General features: G+C 38.4%; 1 protein-coding gene across 6 annotated transcripts; it reads left to right on the top strand.

Moving 5' to 3' along the window:
- Positions 1 to 424: 424 nt before the first annotated feature.
- LOC105683163 lies at positions 425 to 22,681 on the top strand. Of its 6 annotated transcripts, none has more exons than XM_048656381.1 (13): positions 425 to 1,078; positions 1,156 to 1,781; positions 1,995 to 2,136; positions 16,281 to 16,913; positions 17,030 to 17,253; positions 17,761 to 17,978; positions 18,052 to 18,202; positions 18,288 to 18,626; positions 18,705 to 18,800; positions 19,032 to 19,161; positions 19,250 to 19,500; positions 19,586 to 19,693; positions 19,779 to 22,681. In XM_048656381.1, exons 3-13 carry the CDS (start codon positions 2,037 to 2,039, stop codon positions 22,179 to 22,181), a joined length of 4,653 nt encoding a protein of 1,550 aa, XP_048512338.1. In that variant the 5' UTR covers positions 425 to 1,078; positions 1,156 to 1,781; positions 1,995 to 2,036; the 3' UTR covers positions 22,182 to 22,681. The 6 variants fall into 6 exon arrangements, with proteins under 6 accessions (XP_048512338.1, XP_012251006.2, XP_048512337.1 ...); XM_012395583.3 differs by having other exon boundaries at positions 426 to 1,078; positions 1,990 to 2,136; XM_048656380.1 differs by having other exon boundaries at positions 426 to 1,078; positions 1,156 to 2,136.
- Positions 22,682 to 22,914: the final 233 nt, after the last annotated feature.

Here is a 22,914-nt window from a genome sequence, read left to right on the forward strand (position 1 = left end):
ACATTACGTTCGCAATTATTAAATTTATCATTTATTGAAAGGTCTCCTGTGCGTATCGCCAGATACGAAAAACAGTTTTGTTACAACTCTCTTTCTCTATTGAATTTTTACAAAAAGTTAATTTGACGTGATAATTAAAATTATAATATAGTATGTCCAACGTATCGATGACTAAATTTCGAAAGTATAACAAACATTTTTATTATTTTCATTTTACATGTTAAGTGAATAAATAATAAGTACGAACAAAAGCTTCAGCTTTTATTCAACCTGCAGAGAAAGAAATGAGAACGTATTTAAATATCATATACGGTATAAACAAAACTCCGCTTAAAATTTTGGCTCTGCTTTAAAAATAACAAGGCCCATCGGACAACAGGTTGCGCGGCTATTCATCAGTAGACTAAAAATATATTTTTAGGGTGATTCGGTATAGGAAAACATGAGTCGGAATATCTAGTAGATAGAAAATTCCTATTCGCCGTGACGTGTTTATTTAAAGCTGTGATGATGTTTTATTAACTTTTTTCAATTTTCTGTTCATGAAAATGTTCAGATAACACTCAGATCTTTACTTGATACCCGAATCGTTTTAAAACAAAGTATACCGTCCATGTACTCTACGTATTGTTCTATCGAAGAGGGGACGTAATAAAGGAGTGAATTGCAAGAGAGCAGAGAAGAAAAGAGAAACCAGCACAAAGAAGACAATATTCACCGCACATTCTTTCGTGGAATCGTTTTGGAAGAATATTGGAAAATAAAAAGAGAAACAGAAAATGTGACAGAGACCGACCGGGTTGGTTCGAGCTCCTACCGATGTTGGTAATCCAGTCACCATTCATCCCGTTCCTGCATGCAACGGCAGGCCCTGGTCCCCCGTCTAATAATAGAACGGCGATCCGCGTACAAATATATTCGTCGGTTCTTGAATATAAGTATACCGAAGAGCCATTTCTGTGGCCCCTATCTGGATCCCTCGGCACACGTGTCGCGTTAAAGGGGACTAAAAACTGAAACGCACGTCCCTCAAATGTGTACATAAAACAAGTACAATGAGCTGACTAGAATCTCTCAAGTATGTAGTATAATAATTGTTCATCTCATTTTGTTTTTCATATTCATTTAATAATTTGATCTCATTATTTGTAACAGGAGTACTTGGAGAAAGAGAGACACGGAGAGTCGCGTCCCGAAAAATAATAATAATATTCTGACAATGAACGCTGGAATAAAAAGGGTTCATGCGAAGAGATCATTCGAATTCGGAGCAAGGGGGAGGGTGAGGAATTAGGGTAAAAAGTCGGGAACACAGACAAGCTCATAAACAGAGCGCGTCGCTTCGGCGACTGAAGTCCGAGCCGCAGGTTCACGCGTTAAGTTCAACGGTCTGGACTTGGCGGGGTCGTCGTCGGCGTGGTAGTCGTCTAGGGCTATTGAGGGACGAGGGGTGGGAGGTCGTATGCAATCGTCGGATGTCGGTGTTTCATTTTCGCGTTTGGTGGGTCGTTGGAGGGCCGGGATCAACGTCTGCCTCACTCCGCCTCGCGCTCTGCAGCGTGCAGCAACGCATGTGTGGGGGAGTCCAAAAGCTCCCGAAACGCGTGATTTCCGATTCATTAGAGAAAAAAAAACTCACCACGATTATCAGTCCTATGCCTAATCTCAACTTCACTCTTTCATTAGAAATCACAAGTTATTTTTATTCGTTTCATCGGAGTCCGATACAACATACGTGAAGTCGTACCCTCGTGCAGAGGATATCTTGGAAACTACCATCGGTAATTAAGACTTTTTATCTAGTCAATATTTCTTTCCGTTTCTATGAGTTTATTCATTGGAAAAGGTATAATGCGCGATTGTAAAAATGAACGTGAATCGATATACTTTTGTGTCATCGGCTTTAGCTGATATGAATTGTCAAACATAAAAATTATGTGGTGATTTAGTAGGTATGTGATTAACGGATATTATATAATTTGCATAAAGTTTAGTAGTGAGGAAATAAACACTAATTGCCAAGGATAATTAATATCATGGGAACCGAATCGGGTGCAGGATATGCAGAAAACTTATCAACGAGTAATGGAACTGCCGTGGATTCCGATGGTTCCGATACCTGGGAAGATTTCTTTGGTAAGTCTTTGAACAAATTTATTGCAAAACAGATATGTTCACTCCTTTTCAAAATATGTATAAACCTTGCTGAATATCGTGCTTGAATTTACTTGGCGTGATTTTCATCATTCAAATATCCCAGCTTTGATATACATTAATTAAAGTATACAAATGTATGTATGTAACATGCATGTGCAAAAGTAAAGGCAGTCTTTTAGTTAGCACAGTATCAGTGAACGTCCTCAATTGATTGCACTTACGTGGAATCTATACATATATAGTTATATGTGGCCCGTTCATTCATTAATATTATATTTATGCGAAAACGAATCTGTTGCCTTGTGATATAACGATGCAAGCTCTGGTTTTATCTAACTACAGACGATGTGTATTGTAAAAGATTTAATGACAAGCTTGCAATCAAGATGTCGATTATGAATGTTTATTATACACTGCATGCGCGTAGAATTTGGAGGACAATTATGAAGACAGCAGAAAATAAATATCCCAACGCTTCCGCAATGGGATTATTATATTTCAGAGGCACGTGTGTTTTACGAAACCTTTTCGACCGGCCTGTTCGTTGCGTAAGTTGATCTTAAATTCTGCAAATGAGCTTCTCGAAAGCTAAGTTCAATAGCTGTAAATTGCCAGTACTTTTATACGTGATTACGTTATCAATTAGGGGGCGGAGAGAAACCTCTGCATACAAAGGCGATCGGTGGTGATTGTCGCCGTTCTAAACGCCTCTGCAATTCCGTATGCACTGTACATAAAACGCGAGTGAACAAATTTAGAATTTCGAATCTAGTGCAGAAGGTAGACAAAGAGAGATATATTATGCACAGGTATATAGAGAAACTCTCAGAATTAAAATACATGCAAAAAAATCAATTTGGCGGCAAAGAACGATTAAAAGTTCAAACTGAAACAGCGCAATGAATGTATAACGTAGAATGTCACAAACGACGATTGTCGTGAGATTTTTAGAAAGATTCTTTGAAAATGCAGCTGTTTCTTCCAGTCTACCTTCGTGACACGTTTTTTTCCGGGTATATATGTAGGTATAACTAAGAATAAAGCGAAGAAAAGGTTTCTGTATACATGTGTTGTATGGCTTTATATATAATATGGAAATGATTCGCCCACGTTTTGGTCTTAAAAGGGTATAAGTGCGTGGGTTTCGGGGCGGCTCGGTTGTTTAGGTAAAAGAAACGCGTTCCCCCGCTGTCCAGTTAAAAATCGTGAAGCAGAAACTCGAAACGAACGAAAACCAACACCCAACCGCGGCATGATCCTACCTTTTCTGATGCAAACTGTGCTGTAGCTCAACCAATACCAGGTATAACTATTGGATTAGATTAAAGCCCGCGATCCACTGCAGCAATCTAGACTGCAATTGAAACGGACACGACACGCATCGTACGTTGACGATTCGCCAACTCAAAAAGACTGCAACTTATCCTTAAAAAGGGGAAATTAAATTCTGTTCTTGAAACCCAGATCTTGGTGATAGTACTATGCAATTCCTTCTATCCCTTGAAAACCAAACGGGACCGTATCCTTCATTCACTCTCAACACTTATTGCTAATGCGGATTCCAAATTTGCAGATGAAAAAATAGCCTTCCATTTCTTCTTGAAGCTAAGCAACGTTAAAAATGCTACCACTGCTTGATCACGCTGGTGTTGTATAAGCTACGCGATGAGACAAAAACTCTTTCTTTGCCGGATGCAGACTTTGGCCCATGTTGCTGCTACTGCTGTTGCTGCTGCTGCTGGGTTTCCTTTGACTGCGCATTTTATACACAGCGTAGCATGAATATAATATCCTCGCGGTTGTATCTCTTGCAAACTGTATAGGTGTAGATGTAATGTAGCTTGACGCGATCTTACGTTACCTGACTGCATATGATCGGTCTCGTGATATTAAAAACTTTATAAAATCAACAATTTGCACGCTGCAGCTCGTGTGAATAATCGGCTGTGTTTTTTTGGTTTTTATTTTCTGCTGACTGCGCGTTTTATTATGATATACATATGTATGTACGTACATGAAGTGTGTTACGAAAATGAAGCACGCACGCGATTATGATAACTTCAAATTTTCAATACATCATCATGATTATATTTTAATTATTCTTGGAAAAATAATTGACAAAATTATATCGCGGATCAATGAAAACCTTTTTTCTCCTCTTCCAAATGAAATATCAGCAGATCTATAATTATACCTGCTCCTATAACTGTGCGCTGCACATGCATCTTGACTGGTGCAAGTTTAGTTATTCGAGTGTCTTTAGCTCCGAATTTCATGCACTACACTGTATGTATACGTAGACCAGCAGCTAGGATGCTAGAAATATGTACCCATATATTCTATGCATATATTAGACAAAGTATGAAGGTAAAACTTCTAGTCAATGCAGAGCATGGAACAGACGACCAACTATACGGAGCAAGAAAGAAAGAGAGCAAAGGGTGGGCCGGCTTAGTTATTGTATAATAAATAGTTTTTCGTACTTACATGTATAGATACACACCTGTAGATATAGGTATATTAAAGTATGAAGCGTAGGTGTATATATACGCGACGTTTATTTCGAATCGTATTTATAACATCGTGAGCTCGCGTTAAAAAAAACTATGTGTGAAAGCCTTCTGACGTATGAGTACATGCATACCTACCTAGTTAGGTGTGACATTCTGTTTCTCATGATTTATGGGTTTTATTACTTTTTCACGCATGAATTATAGGAGGAAAAAAATGATAAAGATGTAGTTGATTGAATCAAGTGTTTAATTTCACTTCTCAGGAACAACTTATCGTCATTATTATTACTTTTGCAATTTATGCATCACATTTATAATGATAAACGTTCGACTGGTATGCGCTTTACGCTCCAGACGGAAGACAGAAAACATTATCTACTTTATATGCGCAATCAAAATATGTATTCTGAGATGACGACGCACGAATATACATTAGGTACACGTAACGAGAAAGAAGCCAAAGAGCTGAAGATGATGATAACATGATTTATACATAGATAATTGCAGATGAGGTCAGGAGGGCCTTGACAAGAAGCTTGTATAGGTATAGAAAAATTCGTGCAATGACGAATTAGGAAAATTAAAAGAATAATTATTTACAAGATTGATGCGAAATGAGGGTGAGGTTGTTATAAAATCATGTGGTAATTTTTCAGTTTTTTGCGTATTCTTTATGTCCATGTAAAATATTGGTTTTGCTGAGAAGCTGCGGGTTGTCAAAAATCGCGTTTCATTTCTCTTTAAATTCCATAATTATTTTGTATCGCGGTATACAATAAGGACAAGTAGATACCACAAATGTGGATGATTTGACGCACATGGTATGCCGGTATATAAGGCATTACATCGGGCTGGAGGATTGAACGACAAACTGCATCAAACGCGCATCAACGTCACATACTTTATATATCCGTATCTGAAACAGCAGCGTACGCACGGTCGAGAATTACTTCTTCCTAGTTGTGGTTCGTGATGTTGTTTAAGCCTAAGTTGAAGTTGAAGTCTTCGGGGACTCTGCAAAGCCATCGTGGCTATGCTATGTCAGTGCACCGTATGTAAGTTGTAACGTACGTACCATACGTGTATACGAAAGATCCGGTTTCTTCCCAACAAACGTCTCTCTGCACTCCAACGGCAACTTTATATGTACGCCTTTGAATAATACGAGAGAAGTTACTCTAAAGAAAAGCAAATCGTCGAATATATATTACCTTTTGCTCTTCCGCAATAACGATCAATTTTTCAATTTGTAAATCTCCATAAATTAGAAAACAAAATTATAAAAAATTCTCGCGCGTTTTAGTTCCTGAAATATTTCCTTGGCGACACACATCCACTCATTTATGGAATTTTCAAGGCTTTGATCGGTTTTAGGAAAATGTCGTAACGAGATATCATGCGAATTCTAGCAGATTTTAACAACTTATCCCCGCTGACGATAACTCATAATATACACGAACAAAGAAAGAATGTCGAATAACTCTCGAAAAATATCAAGAAAAAATCGTGTAGATGATATGGAAGATAGTTTGTTATATCCTATTCCATAGGCGGTCAGAAATAATCCAGTCGCACGTGCTGAGGCGGTTATTTTATGTTACATTTTACTGCAGTCATAACTTGCGTGACTTATTAAAAGTACGATATTATCAGCTCTCGATTATCACGATCTCTCAGGTTTTTTTCTCTTGTCAATTCATAGTTTATTATCGGTATAATCCTTTAACGGCGGTTTCGCGGTGATAAAATAGAAAAATTTAATTTTAATTTGTTATAACCGTGCGAGCTACGACAAAAAAAAAGTAAGACCGCAGCGTCGACGACTATTTCGAGTCCAAGAAAATGGCAATCTTTGTTTCTCCCAAATAGATTCCTTTCTCATGCTCATTACACCAGAAATTAATATGCTGGAACCGAACTGCGAATTTTCAAAATAAAAGTTTTCGTATCTCATACGCAGTTGAACTTCTTGAATTGAGATAGCGCGTATTATTTGAAAAACGAAAAATCGAAATAAAATAAACAATACGATAACGGTATATGCTATGGAGAAAAATGAATCTTTGCATCGTCGACGTAACCTCTGCAGCTGCGTGATGTGACGCTTATCATCGATGTATAAAGTTTAAGTCACTCGGAATCGATGGTATATAGCGATTGGTCTGCAGAAATAAAAAATAAACATAATAGAAAAAAGTCGACGGGTACAGTGACTGCTGTACACGTATACTTGTACGTGCACGTACGTATAAATATATATGTTACATATCTATAGGTAGGATGAATTTATAACCGGTGTGTTTCTCGAGGTATATCCTCAAGGTTTACCCACCTTCCATATATGGTCAAGTTACACCGGAGAACTTATACATATAGTATTATACCTACCTGTTATATATCTATATAAAATATAGTACGTATTGAGTAACTATTCGCATCGTGTACTACACTGCAATAGATTCATCCCAAAGTATCTATTGACGAATAAATTTTAACGATAATTATATCAGTTTTTTGACAATTGCAACACACGTACGGAGGTGTAGGTATGCCGTATATTGACAAATGTCATTATCGTATCGTTTTATATGTCTTATACATTTTTCTTTGTAGATGTATGCATTCATATGTGTAAAATTGCCGTTGGTCGGCTACAAAGTGCTCATTGTCCGCAGTTGTCCTGCAGCGCGGTATTATTATATCAAACAAACGGTACCCTCTTCGGATAATTCGACCCCCTGCGGATCTAAATAGTTTGCTTTTTTTTAACGATACAAGCTTCCAAAACTTTTTTGATCGTCCCACATACCTACGTACACTCGGTCTTTGAAACGTTTTCAGAATTTCATTCGTTCTATCAAGAACTGAAACTTTTGGAACTCCGGACCGCGAATTTGGATTCAATGTTTTTTGAGCTTTTGAATTTTGACGTCACGATTCACGACAAATTCTCCAAATTGTTCAAACTTTTATAGAATCAAAATTTCTTACAATAAGAAGGAGATGGAATTGCAGTATAAGTTTTTGTGACAAAGACCGCGCCCCGTAGGTCCTCTCGTGCACGGTGTAATTCTGGTTCTCTAATACATGTGCTTACGTATATGTCGTATATGTGTAATGTATATTTATATACATCTACGAGCAATGCACTCACAACTGCACGATGCAAGGCGAAAGCGCTTCGTAGGAGGTATTATATCTTTAATACCGTTCCTGCTGCTGTTGCTGCTGCTGCTGCTGCTGCTGCTGCTGCCATTGCAGTTCAGGGCGTACATTATATGAGAACAGTTGAAATAGAAAATAATTCAGTCGTGAAGCGGTTTGTTCTCGTTAGTCGTAAGAGAAACGTGTCTTACCTGGTGAAAATTCATTGATTGTTATCAAAAAAGTGATAAATATTTATTGCATCGTCGCATTAGTCACGGGACTTACTACTTTGATCGATATCGACAAAGAAAATTTTGCGACTCGCACATATTTATTTTAGGCACAATACATAGGAAATGATAAATGAAATCTTTTTTCAATTCTCTTATCAAAAAGCGCATTACACGCACATCGCGCATTACTCTTGCTTTTATAAAGTTCATTATGTATATGCGTATGTACAGTTACGTCTGATTCACATACTGCGCATGTTGATTTTGATTTGTAGATAAGGCAAATTCTTCTGACCAGAATCCGCGAGGCTTGTGATATCAACTGGCATTTGTATTAGTCTGGTTGAAGTCACCCGGATAGCCTGCGGCTGCTTCCTCAAAGTCGAGCAATTGTAATCAGTCGATTATTCCGAACACAGTGAATTTGCGAAATTTGACGAATCGTAGATGAAAACGCGGAGTGAATTAATATACCAGCAATTTATTTGACGACTATACATGTGATTGATCGACAAATTTTCCAATCCCGAAATTGTATTGATAAACATAAACGAAGCATTATATTTACGGATTGCCAATCGGAAAATGGATCCAACAACGATCGCAATTAATTCCATGTGAGTAGACCATATTTTTAAGATACAGGTACAAGTCTTTCATGTTTCAAAAGCCGATCAATTTTTTTCCGAAGCTTCAATCATCGTAGAATAATTATCTACTAAACTCGTTAATATTATATTTGTATACTACATCTATACATCGCATCGCGGAAGGACTGACAATGAGCGAATTTCGCAAATGGAGCAGGCGGTTCGAGTCTGGCTCACTGTACATTCGGGAACCACTTCACATTGTTTGTTCTCTCTATACTCTCTTCTTTGATTATTTTTTCTCTTCCTCTCTTCTTCACCTTCCATTTATTCATTTTCTCTTAATTATAGTGCGTGTGCTTACCGTATAACGTGTGCAACGGTTTTTGATTGGTCTATAGAAGAGAATATAAACGTGGAGCGTGTAGAGAATTTTGTCAGTCGATTTCCCTACGAATTTATCATAGAATATTTTGACTTGTACTCGAATTAACGGTTAGTTAAATATCGATTGAGCTCATTTTGGGGTTGAACTGCAGAAATGAAATATGAACTGGTGAAACTCATTGGACGATGCGTAACCAACACATGGCGTCAGATGGAAAGGAATGCCTTTGTGAGCTTAAATAATGCGCCATATTCGCGTCCATATAAGCATAACCATGAGCACGAGGTTTATGAGTATTAGAATCGCTGGAAAAGTTGCACTTCGACTTTAGTATATAATATTAACGACGATGCCATGCATTTATACTCACACCGCACTACGGTGTAAGAACAGTTAGAAATTCACGTACGGTTCTCGAGGACGAGAATCAATAGTTGTGAATTTTCTCTGATTCAACGTAGGAGATGAAGAATTCTCTTTTGGTTTTTTTTTCTCTTCTATGATCATGTTAGCTAGTCACAGTTCTTTAATTATCTTATAATAATAACGATTAGTCCGTTACAGTTTCCGTACGTGATAGTGCGACGAGTACATAGTAATACCGAAGGTGTACCACAGGTGATCGTTATCAGAGGAAACGGGTCAGTTCAGATAAGATACGAATAGAAATTCGTTGTTATTCCAAGTCTCACGTGTCAAATGAACTTCGAAAAATATAGGCGTAAAATAAATTACAGTACTTTGAATAAGGCGATTTATTAATTACCTAATGATTCAAGATGAAAATACCGTCGCAAACTTCCCCAATTATTTTAATACCACAGCTCTTTCTTGGTCCTCGCTAACATACGCGGTGCGGAGAGGACGGAGACGAATCCCAATTAGGGTTAATTAATAGCGAGACGAGAATTAGAAAAATTTAACCTTGCGTTGCCGGGATAAGAATGAAGGTACGCGTACAACCGTGCGAGATTTTTTCGACCAGCTGCTGCTAATGCTATTATATGCTCAAGAATTTATTTGAAACACCGAAATTTTCTGGTGATAAAATTCAGCATTTCATTGATTTTAATTTATTTAATCCAGTGCATCGTTGACTTGTATTTGGGCTTTCTCAAATTTATACGTGCATTGATAAAAATGCAGACAGAATTGTTACTCGCTGGTCGTGCTGTTGAAATTTTTCTTTCATCATTCCGATGCACTTATTCAAGACTATTCAATGAATTAGACTTGCAGATGCGGCGAACGCAGCAGCATCATTAGCAGCGGGTGTCAATTGCGAGAATTGCCGGTTGTGATGATTATTGTTATTGTTTTTATCGTTATTGTTATTATGATTATTGCTACTCGAGAGTTTAATTTGCGAGGCGCGGTCTTGCAACTGTCTCAAATCCGCAATGTTCGAATCACATATTCTTTGACTCTTGTATCAGGGATTATACCGATTGATCGATGCAGAAATACATGCGAGTCCTAATAGACCGAGAAATTATCAACTGCGTTTAGATCTTGAATTGAACATCCCTCCTACGCATCGATATCGATCGATTATCTTTATCATTCAGTGCTTGGCAATGACTCTGTGCGTGGTTAAAAAAAATTACTTATTTCTCACTATCTGGTCACCTCGTCGTACGGATATACTTATAATTACATTAAACAACCAACATCGTCTTCGTCATCTTCAGCATCACGAATAGCAGCGACTGAGCAGCAAGTAACACAGGAGTCGACGAAGAACTCCGGCGCCGTCAGCTATTCGAGAAAAAGTTCATTGCATCGCGGTCTCTCGATCTTCCTTAACTGAGACTACTGCGGTAGCACGATGCTCTTATGTAGCGCAGCACAAACTCGGCGCCGCGACGACGCGATTACTGCCGTTGATGCAGTGGACGTCGACGCTAATGTTTGTGCTGAAAAATATTGCGATCCTTCTTTATCTTACGCTTGTTTTCTTTCTCCCCCCGTCATTCGATTCAATTTATACATGAAACGTTCTTCCATTCTTCTCTCTTTTTTCTTTCCATTTTATTTACTCATTTTTATTTCTCATGCTCTCTATCGTGTCCGTTTTTCCGTTATAAACGCGTGTACACATACATTTATTTATAATTACCAACCTTCTCGGGTGTGTGAAATTTCATCAATTGCTCTTCTGGGCAAAATTCAACCCTATTTTGAACATCATATAGTACAATTGCACTCTTCGTAAACCTGAGCATTGATTTTTCCTTTTCATCCACTTTTCTCAATTCACCAATTACCGGTGGCAATTAATTCCAACGAATGAAAAGAAATGGTCTTGAGCTACTATACGGTTCGTTTTCAAGCTCCTTTCGATATGTAGGTCGGCGCCGCTGTAGTCTTTCTCTTCGTGTGGTTCTCCATTCAATGTACATAATATCGTATAGGTATTATATGGAAGTTGTCTGTTTCTCACTTGACGCCTCGAGTTGTACTCTCATTCAACTCGAGGGTCAAGACGATGAAAAAAATAAGTTTCTAACGAAACAAAAAGAGAGACAAAAATTCATCACAGACCTCAAAAATGACAAATTTTCATAGACGATGTCGACTACGACGATGGCCAGACGCGCAAAAACTACAGCTATATAATCTCACGGTAGCTATAAAAATATTCAACATCATCATCGCTATTATCGTATGAAAGAAAATTTAGTTTGTGATTCAACGTTTCAGTTATCAGTCAAGTATTTGCAGACAAATCACAAGTATCTTAAGTATTATAGTGACTGAAATATGTACGCGTACAAATTCTGTACCGCTTTCAAGTATTGGATAAGAAATATGCAACTTCTCCACACCCCGATGATTTGATAAATTTTTTATCAAACCGATATTACAATCATTACGTTGTATATAATAGGGCGTTAGATTTTGTCGTTTGATTCCGAGAAGATTATGAAGTTTGGGTACTTGGGGATATCAATAACTTGTGATACGCGTGTGTGCAAGTATACTTATGCGTATCCATAGATATATATTTATAAGACACACGGTTTGAGATGATAGTAGCGAAGGTAAAAAGCAAATAAATTAAAAAGACGACGGCAGCAGCACGCGAGATGAGTCAGACAGGGCGCATCGCATCGCGTAGTTCCCTTACGATTGGTAAGTCACAGCCTCGTTGTAATTCATTACACGCTACATTGCTATGGCCTCCTCCTTCTCATTTTTTCTTCGTTTTTCACTCTGAAACTTGATCCCCTCTTTTCTCGATATCCTCTCCTATATAATAAGAAAATTAATAGAATGCAGTCCCACCGAAGGGGGAAAAAAATTCCTCAGGCATCTGTCGCACGGTGCAACGATAGAAAAAAGACTGCGAAATATGATTTTTCTATCCAGTGAGACGTCGCTTTTTCTCGGATGATGGTTCGAATCGTTGCCTAGAGCGAACACCCGGTATATTTATGAACCTAGCATCTACCTGTTGTACCTTTTCCCCCCTTTTTCTTTCGTCTCTTACCACCGACGCTTATATACCTGTACACATATATAAATGTACATGTGCGAAGACACAGGTATATTTATACCTATACCTAGCTAGTCTCTCTCACAATCAGCTCCCGCTACTCGGGCTACCTGATCCTCTGTGAATCAGAGAAGGAGAACGAGACGGGTTTGATTGACTCAGTCAGCGAAGTGACTTCGTCCTGTTCTCGTTGCTCGTTACTTGTTGTTCATTACTGAAAATCATACAGCGGTACCTCTCGAGGTACGATGACGGAAGTGAACGAAAAATTAAATAGATAAATAATGAATATATTCGTAAATAGACCAACAGTTCGGGGATCGTGCATGTGATTGAATTCACTCGCTATCAAAGTTTTTAGAACAGGTCGCGGTGTGAAAAATTTTAAACAATTTAAATCTGCATTGCATAATCGCAAGTTCTGCGTGTATCTCGTAGTTTTTGTCATATGTTATGTAGAATGTTATAGTATATAATTTTACTACAACTCATGCTCCTCTTATTCATCAGTCAATTGAGTAGCAGTCTAGTGTTCTTTATCAATTTTTTTTTTTTTCCTTTCAACACAAATTAGAATTGAGAGCGCATTGTATTTTACGGTGACAAATATGGGTTCGCTACTGCAGTTTTATCGTAGCAATGGAAATCGATGCACGGTGTGAGCAGCGAATGTAGTAGTTGTCTCAAATTTATGGAGAGAATTTTCACGCGTTTTAATTACTACTAAGAATTTCGTGTGTCAGGTAAGTCGGAGGATATAAATTTGTACGCATATCACGCAGATTTATTGTATGACATGTATTCACTCATATCTGATGGCGATACAATACTATAAAAAGCTATACGAACATCGTTATGCCTGCACTACAGACGTACAAACGTGCAGCAACGAATTACGAAATAATTGTTACGAAATATTTCTCTTCGCTTTTATCGAACGGAATCACAGTTCATAAACTGAAATAGCTATACACATCGGTGTACACCTATCGTGTGTGTATACGCCATTTTGAAACTTGTAAAATTTAAATGTCAGATGATATTTTTTATATTTGCAATATTAATGGATGTCACGATCACTCGCAATGTGGAATTTCTTATATCACGATTATTTAATATTCTACGTAAAATGATTAAACATTATTTAATCGAGCAGAATTCTTAGCGTTGCCTATTCAAAAAAAATCTGTAGATCTACTCTGGGCTTTTGAAGAATCTTGTGAAACAATACGGTTACAAAAGCTTCACCAAAATTATGAACAGCGACCGACCGACTGTCCGTGAGTCATAATATTCCACGGTATAACAGTGACCAACAACCGGCGTCAGTGCTACTTGAAAATCAACTTTTGAACACGCGTTTCCTGCATAGTTTCGAACACGTTAAGACTGTCACTGGGTGTGCACACCGCTCAAGTTTCGACCGTTTTCTCATTGTCAGTACCAAAAGGGAAAGATACGAATTAATATCAAGAAGCAGTAGTCACTCCCAATTGACCAATTATTACTTATCGTTGAACGTATTATTGGTATCGAAATGAATTCATCTGCGTTCTTGTAAATTAGCTCGTAAGAAAAATAGAGATGCAATTTAACGGTTCAGACTGAATTACAGTCGATTGTTGTTTCAACTGGTATTTGTATCGTAATCTCGAGCAACGAAAGAACGGTGAAGGCAAATGTAGTTTTTGAGCTGCTGTGCAGGGTCGAGGCCTGCATTATGTTGACTCGGTATACGCGTATACATCTATGCACGTATGCATGGTTTTTGGAGAGTTTTGCATCCTGCAGTGGGTGCAGCACGGTATATCTATGGGTTTTATTTTATGGGTCTACCGAACGAGCGATAAAAAGTATACCTATAAATACCCATTGAAATCTACCACGTAAAGTTTTTAGCTTTATAGTAGGCGACGAATTCTATAACCATATTCATACGTTGGAGGAAAAACTTCATAGAGATGCAATTAGTGTGAAAAAGACCACAAGATTGCTAAAACTTTCTGGAAAAAAGTTACGATGTATGTGAAGGATATGCGGTAGAATTACTAGTGACTCATATCGAGTTCAGATTTTAATATATAATTTAAAATTTAATTTTAATATCAACACACGTATAAATATGTGACACACGTGTTTTGCATTCTTTTCTTGTTATTAGGAATGCTGTAGGAATTTAGTTTGGAATTTATTTTTTCCCAAGTATAATTTTCGACGGTATAACGTTATTGTTTATGGCGATGTTAGCTAATGCTTTTGAAATGCTGATATATGGGTGAACTGAAACTCGGCTGCTGCTGCAGTTAAAGTTGGTTGATTTTTTCCTCAATTCTGCATTTCTTTCTTCTTTGATTTTACAATCCAATCTGTATATTTATTCCTAGTATCAGGTATTTACCACGTTTAAGACTCTTGAACCGATCTGAAAACAATCAACTGTCAACGCTGTATTTCTTATAGTTTAAACGAAAATTCATCTGCTTTTTCACGGTTGCTGATTCTTGTCTGTTTATAGAGTATTCAACATTTCATAATTTTTCAACCAAGTGTTGTACGTACTTATATCCGAGAAGAATTATTTATCCTTCAATTGTAATTTACGCAGAATTGCAAGGCGTGAGGAATCATTGCTACAAACGTGGCCGTGGTCGCGATGCCAAGACATCCTCTTATTATATGCTTGAAAGAAATTGTAACGTTATATTTTCCTCATTTCCATGTGAATACGATTTTACGAGTAAAGGACTTCTCTTTTCCAACATGTCTGTAAATTTAAACAGTCCGGTCGACCCAATTTTTCCACTGCCGGAAAATTATGAAATATTACGTCAGCAATATATAGGATTTATCTCATGTGTACCGCAGTAGGCAGCAGTTCCCTTTATCAAAGTGACTTCACTTGATAAAATTCCCGAGTCCGTGAACGATCAAATAATTCTTTAATACATTTTTCGAAAGTTGTTATCAGGAAAATATTCTTTTCGGAGAATCGAATCATTTTCATTTACAAATACATGGATCTCTTTCTTTTTCTCGCTCCTCCTCGTATCCTATCCAAACTGCATAGGAAAGTTGATGCAGCATGATACTATTTTTAGCAATAGTTTTTCTTAGTCTATCAAGTGTAGCCGTTGCTACCGCTGCAGGGAGCTACCATTATGGACGAGATAATGTGTTATATCGCCTATCTAGGCGCAGATGGGGAAAGGAAAAGTCTGGTTGGAACTAGCAAGTATAGTTATACCTACAGGTACCCTCTTAGATGTTGGCATGTAGGTATAATTGTAACGCTATGCAACTACACAGTAGCTAACTGCGGTTATAAGTGAACTGATTTCACGTGATTTCACGTCTGCCGCCGCGGAAATTGGAAAACATTCTTCTCAATCGTGCGAGCGTTAAGAGTTTCGGTACGATACGGAAGAGTATTTATTATTGCTGTATATACCGCATGGATCGATCCATCATCCATGCATGCGTGGATAAATGACTGCAGTATCGTTGCACCTATATCAAAAAAGAGGCTTTATTGAGTACAACGAAAAGAAATCGGAGCTAAAAGGAGATAACGTAACTCACAACGACGGGGACGGTCGACCTAAAAAACCGGAAATGAACGTCCGCGGCCTGCATCGTCGACGTAACGATGGAATTATTACTTTTGTTTATCGCTACAGGAGGAACACATGACGCACATATTTTTTCACAAATTTATGGAACATATCTTTGAACTCTTTTTTTTTTTTCTTTCAGGTACCTCGACGGACCTGGTCCCTCAATTACTGGGGATGTTCGACGAACTTGTACGTAGGGGTTCGACCTGCAATAATCATGTGGGATTGCCATCCTGTAGTATACCAGCTGCTCTTCAAAAACGATTGAGTTTGGTATCGAAATCGCGTAGAAGTTCACTTTTGAATCCGTTATACGCGCCAGAGTCTTTACCACCGACCCTTCAGTGCAGAGAGGAACGAAAATCAGATAAAATTGGCGCAGAGATGGAATCTAAGGGAATTATATCTTCCGTCGTGGATACCGCAGCAAAGAATAATGTGAAAATCAATGTTGTCGATAATCATGATGTGATTGATCGTAAGGATTTGAATATCGACGGTCGGGAATCGGATAGAAAGATTGGTGGAAATCAAATCGAATGTCAAGCACTTGACTGTGGAAGAAAATCTTTGTATAACCAGGGAACTCCGAATGGATTGTCACCCCTTCGATATAACAGAAGATGTAGAAATGGTGGAAGACCGTTGTCAGGAAGTTCTATAGCTTCTAGTACCTCTTCAAGTGGATGTAGCAATCAGGGAATCGCATCTGCAGTCAATCCGTACTTAGCTTCCGTTGAATCGCTCGCTGATAACTGCGCCAGTTCACAAGGTATAATTGAACTTATAAAATGACAACTGTTGCGAACTCATCGACAGTTTTTTTCGAATAGCGTTGAAATGCTACCTTTTTTTCTCTGATTGTAATCTTTGAAAACACTTTCCTAGGGTCTGGCGATAGTGGTGTGGTTACTGTATCTGATAGCATTTGTCGGGGTGGAACTGGAATCACTGGTAGTAACCAACGGAGCGATAGTGTAGAGCGAGAACCTTCGACATATCAAAGTAGACCAAGGTATTGCGATCCTCATCTTAACCCTGTGGAAAGAGTATTGTTGGAGATTGTGGATACCGAAGCGGTCTACGTAGAACACCTTCGCCAAGTCATACAGGTATTATTAAATCTAGCTGTGGAGTGTATTCAAATAGACGTCGAAAAATGTCATCATTCATTCGAAAAAATCTCATCAACAATGCATGACATTTTTATTGGATCAATTTTCGATCTGGTGCATGATGCTCGCGGTTCCGCGAGTATCCCGCTTTTTTATTTCGCTGGTACATACCCACGGCATATGCTACCGGATGAATATGTCTACCCTCTTTGCAATGTACATTCGTTGTTGTTGATCAGGATGTATATCAATTTATCATCAATTTGATGTCTCGGTATCCGGATAAAACAATGACTCATTGTTTGCCAAATTTGATAAGCTAGGATGAACGGACATTAAACTTAATGGAGTTGAACTCACATGCGTCAGGTCATGGATGGCCATATTGAATAACATATTGTTTACAAGGATCTCTCTCCATTCAATAATGGTTTCCATTGATTCTTGATCGATTTCATTGACCGTGTATTCGTGGAATGAAGTTTTACTGTCTATTCGTTTCAGGGATATCTTATATTTTGGCGAGATGATCCAACATCGTTAATGGATGAACCACAACTCTGTGATTTGTTTAGCAATATTGAAGATATTTACGAATTCAATAGTGAATTTCTAAAGGAAATAGAAGAATGCGAATTGGATCCGGTCTGTGTGGCGAATACTTTTATTAAACATAATTCCGGCTTCAAAGTCTATACCGAATATTGTACCAACTATCCCAGGTAAGTGAGCACTCTTCAAATTAATTCAATGTTGTTATTGGTTCGATGTTATCGATGATTATTCTTGTTCCAGGACAGTCGCGGTGTTAACAGATTTAATGGGACATGAGCGAACAGCAAGTGCATTTCGGGAAAGGCAGGCGGCTCTTGGACACGCTTTGCCGCTCGGTTCTTTCCTCCTCAAACCTGTCCAGAGAATATTGAAGTACCATCTGCTCTTACAGGTATTTACGAGACGATTTATTTGAGCTAGAATTGGTAATTTCCGATCGGAGAACGTTATTATGGTCAGCTATTTTCATGCTACAGAATTTGTCGAAGGAATGCGATGCAGAAGTCGGTGAAAATGAAATAAGCTTTGGTACTATAAACGCCATCGAAGGTGCCTTAGCAGCGATGACTGGGATCGCGCGTCACATTAACGTAATGAAAAGAAAACATGAACACGCAGTTCGTGTTCAAGAAATTCAATCTTTATTGTACGGTTGGCCTGGACCAGATCTTACAACCAGCGGGGAATTGGTGGCAGAGGGAAGATTTCGCATGCGTGGTGCAAAGGCGCCAAGGCATGCATTTCTCTTCGACAGAATGCTGCTTCTTACCAAGAAGAAAGAAGATGGACTCCTCGTTTACAAAGCTCATATTGTGGTAAGTTTTATTTATCACCCGTAATTTTTTGGTCCGCCGAAACCACGAGGACTATCGATCTTTTTTTTACCATTCCAGTGTTCGAATTTGATGCTCATTGAAAGCATTCCAGGAGAAGCACTCAGCTTTCATGTTATTCCGTTCGATAATCCGCGTCTCCAATACACGTTACAGGTAATTTATTATTATCTATATTATTTTCATACTTGTCATTTTGGATAGATCAAACAGATTGTTATCGACAATTTCGTAACATAAAAATGCGGTTTTACAGAACGCATGGGTCTAGGGTGAGTTTTACCATTCGAGATATTATTAAAAATTCCAGAAATCAATGTACCTATTTTAGAAAAATTTATTCATGTTTTTCGTCGTTTCAATTAGAGTCTGATTATTTTTGCATAGGCTCGAAACTTGGAACAAAAAAGAGAGTGGACTATGCAAATCAAGAGAGTCATACTTGAAAACTATAACGCAGTGATTCCCTCACACGCCAGACAGCTAGTCATGCAGCTCGGGCAGACGCCACCTGATGGTAAATATTAATAAAAATCAATACATTTTACAGCTATTTGATCTCATATTCAATAGTAAATAAAAACATATGATCGTACAAATTGCAGACGAATCTGCCGGAGACAGAACATCCGCTAAAAAACAGCACTCGGCACCTCCCGAATATTTAGAAAAGCGAAAGCAAGAAAGGGAGAGACGTAAGTCTGAGACAGGACTTAGGCAGAGATTACGAAAAACTGGTCGCAAGACTGATATTAGTCCAGCTGCCGTTGAGGTGAGCTCAACTGTTTGGCATTTTGCTACACTTCTACAACCTGCTACACCTAACAATCCTTCTTCTCTTAACAATTCTACCGAGGTATTATATATTTATCTAGAGATGATCATGCTGCTAATTTTACACACAAACACCCAAATTAATATTACTTGTTGCTAAATTTCAGGACCTACCAAGTAGCGTGAGTAAAAATCAGTCCACCGAGTCTATAATAAGCAACAGTAGAGATCGAAGTCTGAATAGATCCGCGGAATGTCGGACGTCCAAAGTTAAGGTATGTTGTAACTTTTTTACATCTGACGAATTTTCCAATGTCCCCTGAGATCAATGGATTGTCACAAATGCGTTGCTTATTTCAGGACCGATTCGCCAGTTGGAGGAGAAAATCTGAACCTGGTTTTCAGTCTTACGTATCGCTGAATCAGTCTGACGAGGAAGAAAAAGATAGCGAGGCTTGCACCGAAGAAACTGTACTTAATACAGAGCATTATGAAACAGTAGACGATGCGGAAGCACCTTCGATCGTGCAGTCCCTGAATAATAACTCTCCTTCTCCTCCCCCTTCCTGTCCTCCTTCGCCACTACCCGCTTTTACACCCACTGCATTGAGTACCAAAGAAAATAACGATAAACAAGAACAGGTGGCACAGACGATGGAAGAAATAGTCGGACACATATTAATGCAGAATAGAGATTTCCAGAAATTGTTGGAAAAACAGCGGACGAGCAGCATAATAAATATGCGGCAGCAGCAAAGATTCCATAAGCGCGTTTCACCGGATACATCTGATGATAGCGAGACTGAAAACGACACAACCAATAATAATAATAACAATAATAGTAATAATAGAGGAACTCGTTTGCGATTAGCGAGACGCGAGCAACGATTACTCCGGGCAAATAATGCAAGAAATTCGACTTCTCCTCCGCCGAAAGAAGAACTACAACTACGCTACGATAATCTTAGAGCTGACAGCGACAACAAATCATCGCCGGTCGAATCAATGCAAGCTAAGAACCGAACAAACCGAATAAACGAGAAAAGAGCAATATTTGAAGCCTTCAAGAGGCAGGGAATTGTTACTGAAAGTAAAATCATACAAACTGCACTTCGGATAAGGGAAACTTCAACATTAGAAAATAATGAAGATGATGTGGATGAGAAGAGCAGACCATCGAGCGAGAACAACCATTGTGAAGAAGAGAAGAAAAAATTCCGTGGTTCGCATCATAGTGACGCTAATGTCGAAAAGCCTAAGAGCAACGATGAGTCTCAAGGATTCGGTAACTACGATAATTTGCAAAAAGTGTGGGAAGGAATTGGAGAACAGGAAGAAATTGATGCTGAAGACAGTCCAACCAAACCAGCTGTCTGGCTGACTAAACTTTGTCAAGACTTACCCACAGCGACGCAAAAGTGTGGCTCACTTCCTCGTAGCTTCCAGATAAATCCTCACGTTGATGCTCAACCACAGTTAACAAAATCAAGATTTCTGCAAAGAGATGGAAAGCCAATGAATGAACGGCCTCTCACAATAGCCTCCGATAAACCTGCGGAAATTAATCTTGAGGATATGGAAAGGTACGCTTCATCCTGCCAACCGGAAGGCAGAATTGCAAAGTTCCCTACATCTACGTCGACATCTACATTTTTTTATTCCCTCGAAGAAGCATTTATTGATCCATATTCCGAACTCCACTCTGCTACTTCTGCAAGCACAAACGTACATCCAGATCATAAAATTTACAGACCAAACAGTAGCGCAGGAACCATCTTCAAAAACGTATTTTCCAAGGCAGGCACTAAGTTTCAAGGACTCAGGTCCACCGAAAGCATTGAAACTCTAGAATGCGGCCATGAAACTGAAAAAATACGGCCATTCCGATCTCCTGGCTACAACAGCAACAGTAACAGCAGGTTGAAAAAAAAAATCAAGTCCAAATCCTCCAGGGAATCGTCCGACGTTGATGAAACATTCACGGGATGTGTAGCTGGGGGAACTAATACTTTGCCTTCTAGGGTTCCTTTGACAATTCCTTCCGCTTATTACAAACAGGGTAGTTCTGGGCTTGGAGCTCGTATTGCGCAAGCAGACTATGCAGACCCGGCAGTACTTTTTGGGGAAAGTAGACGTGCTGAATGTACGAGTCAAAGCTCAGAACTGAAAAAAGAGTGCTCTCACGTCCAAGAAAACGATATTGAAAAATCTTTAGAAGAGCGTAGGGAAAGTGAAATAGATAGTTTTTATGAAAAGTCATTTGAGACCATAGAAAATTATGTCGATGCTGATATTGATGAAGTGTTCAGAGATAGTGCAATATTTAGTGATATGGATGAGGTGATTTCTAGCAAATCAATACCAGCTACCAGTGGATCTTCTACAAAAGTTGCAACGATATATAAAGTTGCTCCTCCTATTCCTGCTAAACCTAAGCCAGAGACGATTCCGAAATTACTGGCTAAGAGAGAGAAAGAAGGCGAAAAAGTCCCACCAGCTGTAGCCCGGAAACCTGATTACCTAAAGGTCCGAAGTGTCTTTCAAGATGGGCTACAAAATACTATTGCTCAGTCGGTGAAGAGAACAACAATTCAAGTACAGCAAAGCATGATGAAGCTGGAAAAACGTGTTGATTTTGAATCTGAGCAGGAATCTATTACGAATACAAATGCAATTGGAAAAGATGATGTTTCTGCAGGCCAGAGCCGAGCAGGTTGGGTACGGAAAATGGTGGACCACCTTCAAGGTGAAGAAAATGTTTAAAATGTAGTATCAATTTTTTGATTGGAAAAAAAATATGATATGGGTAGATTAGTGCTTTGGTGATATAGATATATTTGAGTTAATTTTGGTTTATCTTATTTTTTTAATTACCTCATCGGAACCCACCAAAATGAGGTTCTTAAAATCTCAGGAACTGACGCGCTACTACCAATTATAATTTTTTCTTTCAATTCAGTTTATAATTATCAAGATTCGCGGCAGCGAATTGCCGCCAAGTGCTCTTTTGCCGGCGTATCATAGATATATTGAACTTTTCATACTATATCTTTGTACAACTATATGTATCTACGAACCATGTATACCTATAGTTATATGTTAATATAGATTTTATCAATATGTCATTGTTGAGTTTGGAAGAATTCATACCTAGAATTCATACCTAGAATTTATATCTCATTGCGAGGCATCAACACAGGTTAAAACAGTATTTGATATTTTGTGTGTAAATATTTGTAGTAATATATCGTTTAAAACAATAATGCTGAAGTAGGCGTAAATGATAATTCCAACCCCTGTCAAGCATATCAAACAATAAGGCTGTTAGCGAATTGATTTTATTTAAGTGTGATAGCTTTAAAAGTGCTGTGCACCATCCCAGATTTGATCCCAATCTTCTCCTAATTCTTTCCCATTCTTCGAATTTTTTTTTGATTTTTGAATTATTTTCCAATTACCGCATCTTCCTAAGCCCCAAAAGGCGTCTAATGATATG

The sequence above is a fragment of the Athalia rosae genome, chromosome 6 (assembly GCF_917208135.1).
Source record: "Athalia rosae chromosome 6, iyAthRosa1.1, whole genome shotgun sequence".
Classification (NCBI taxonomy): Eukaryota; Metazoa; Arthropoda; class Insecta; order Hymenoptera; family Athaliidae; genus Athalia; species Athalia rosae.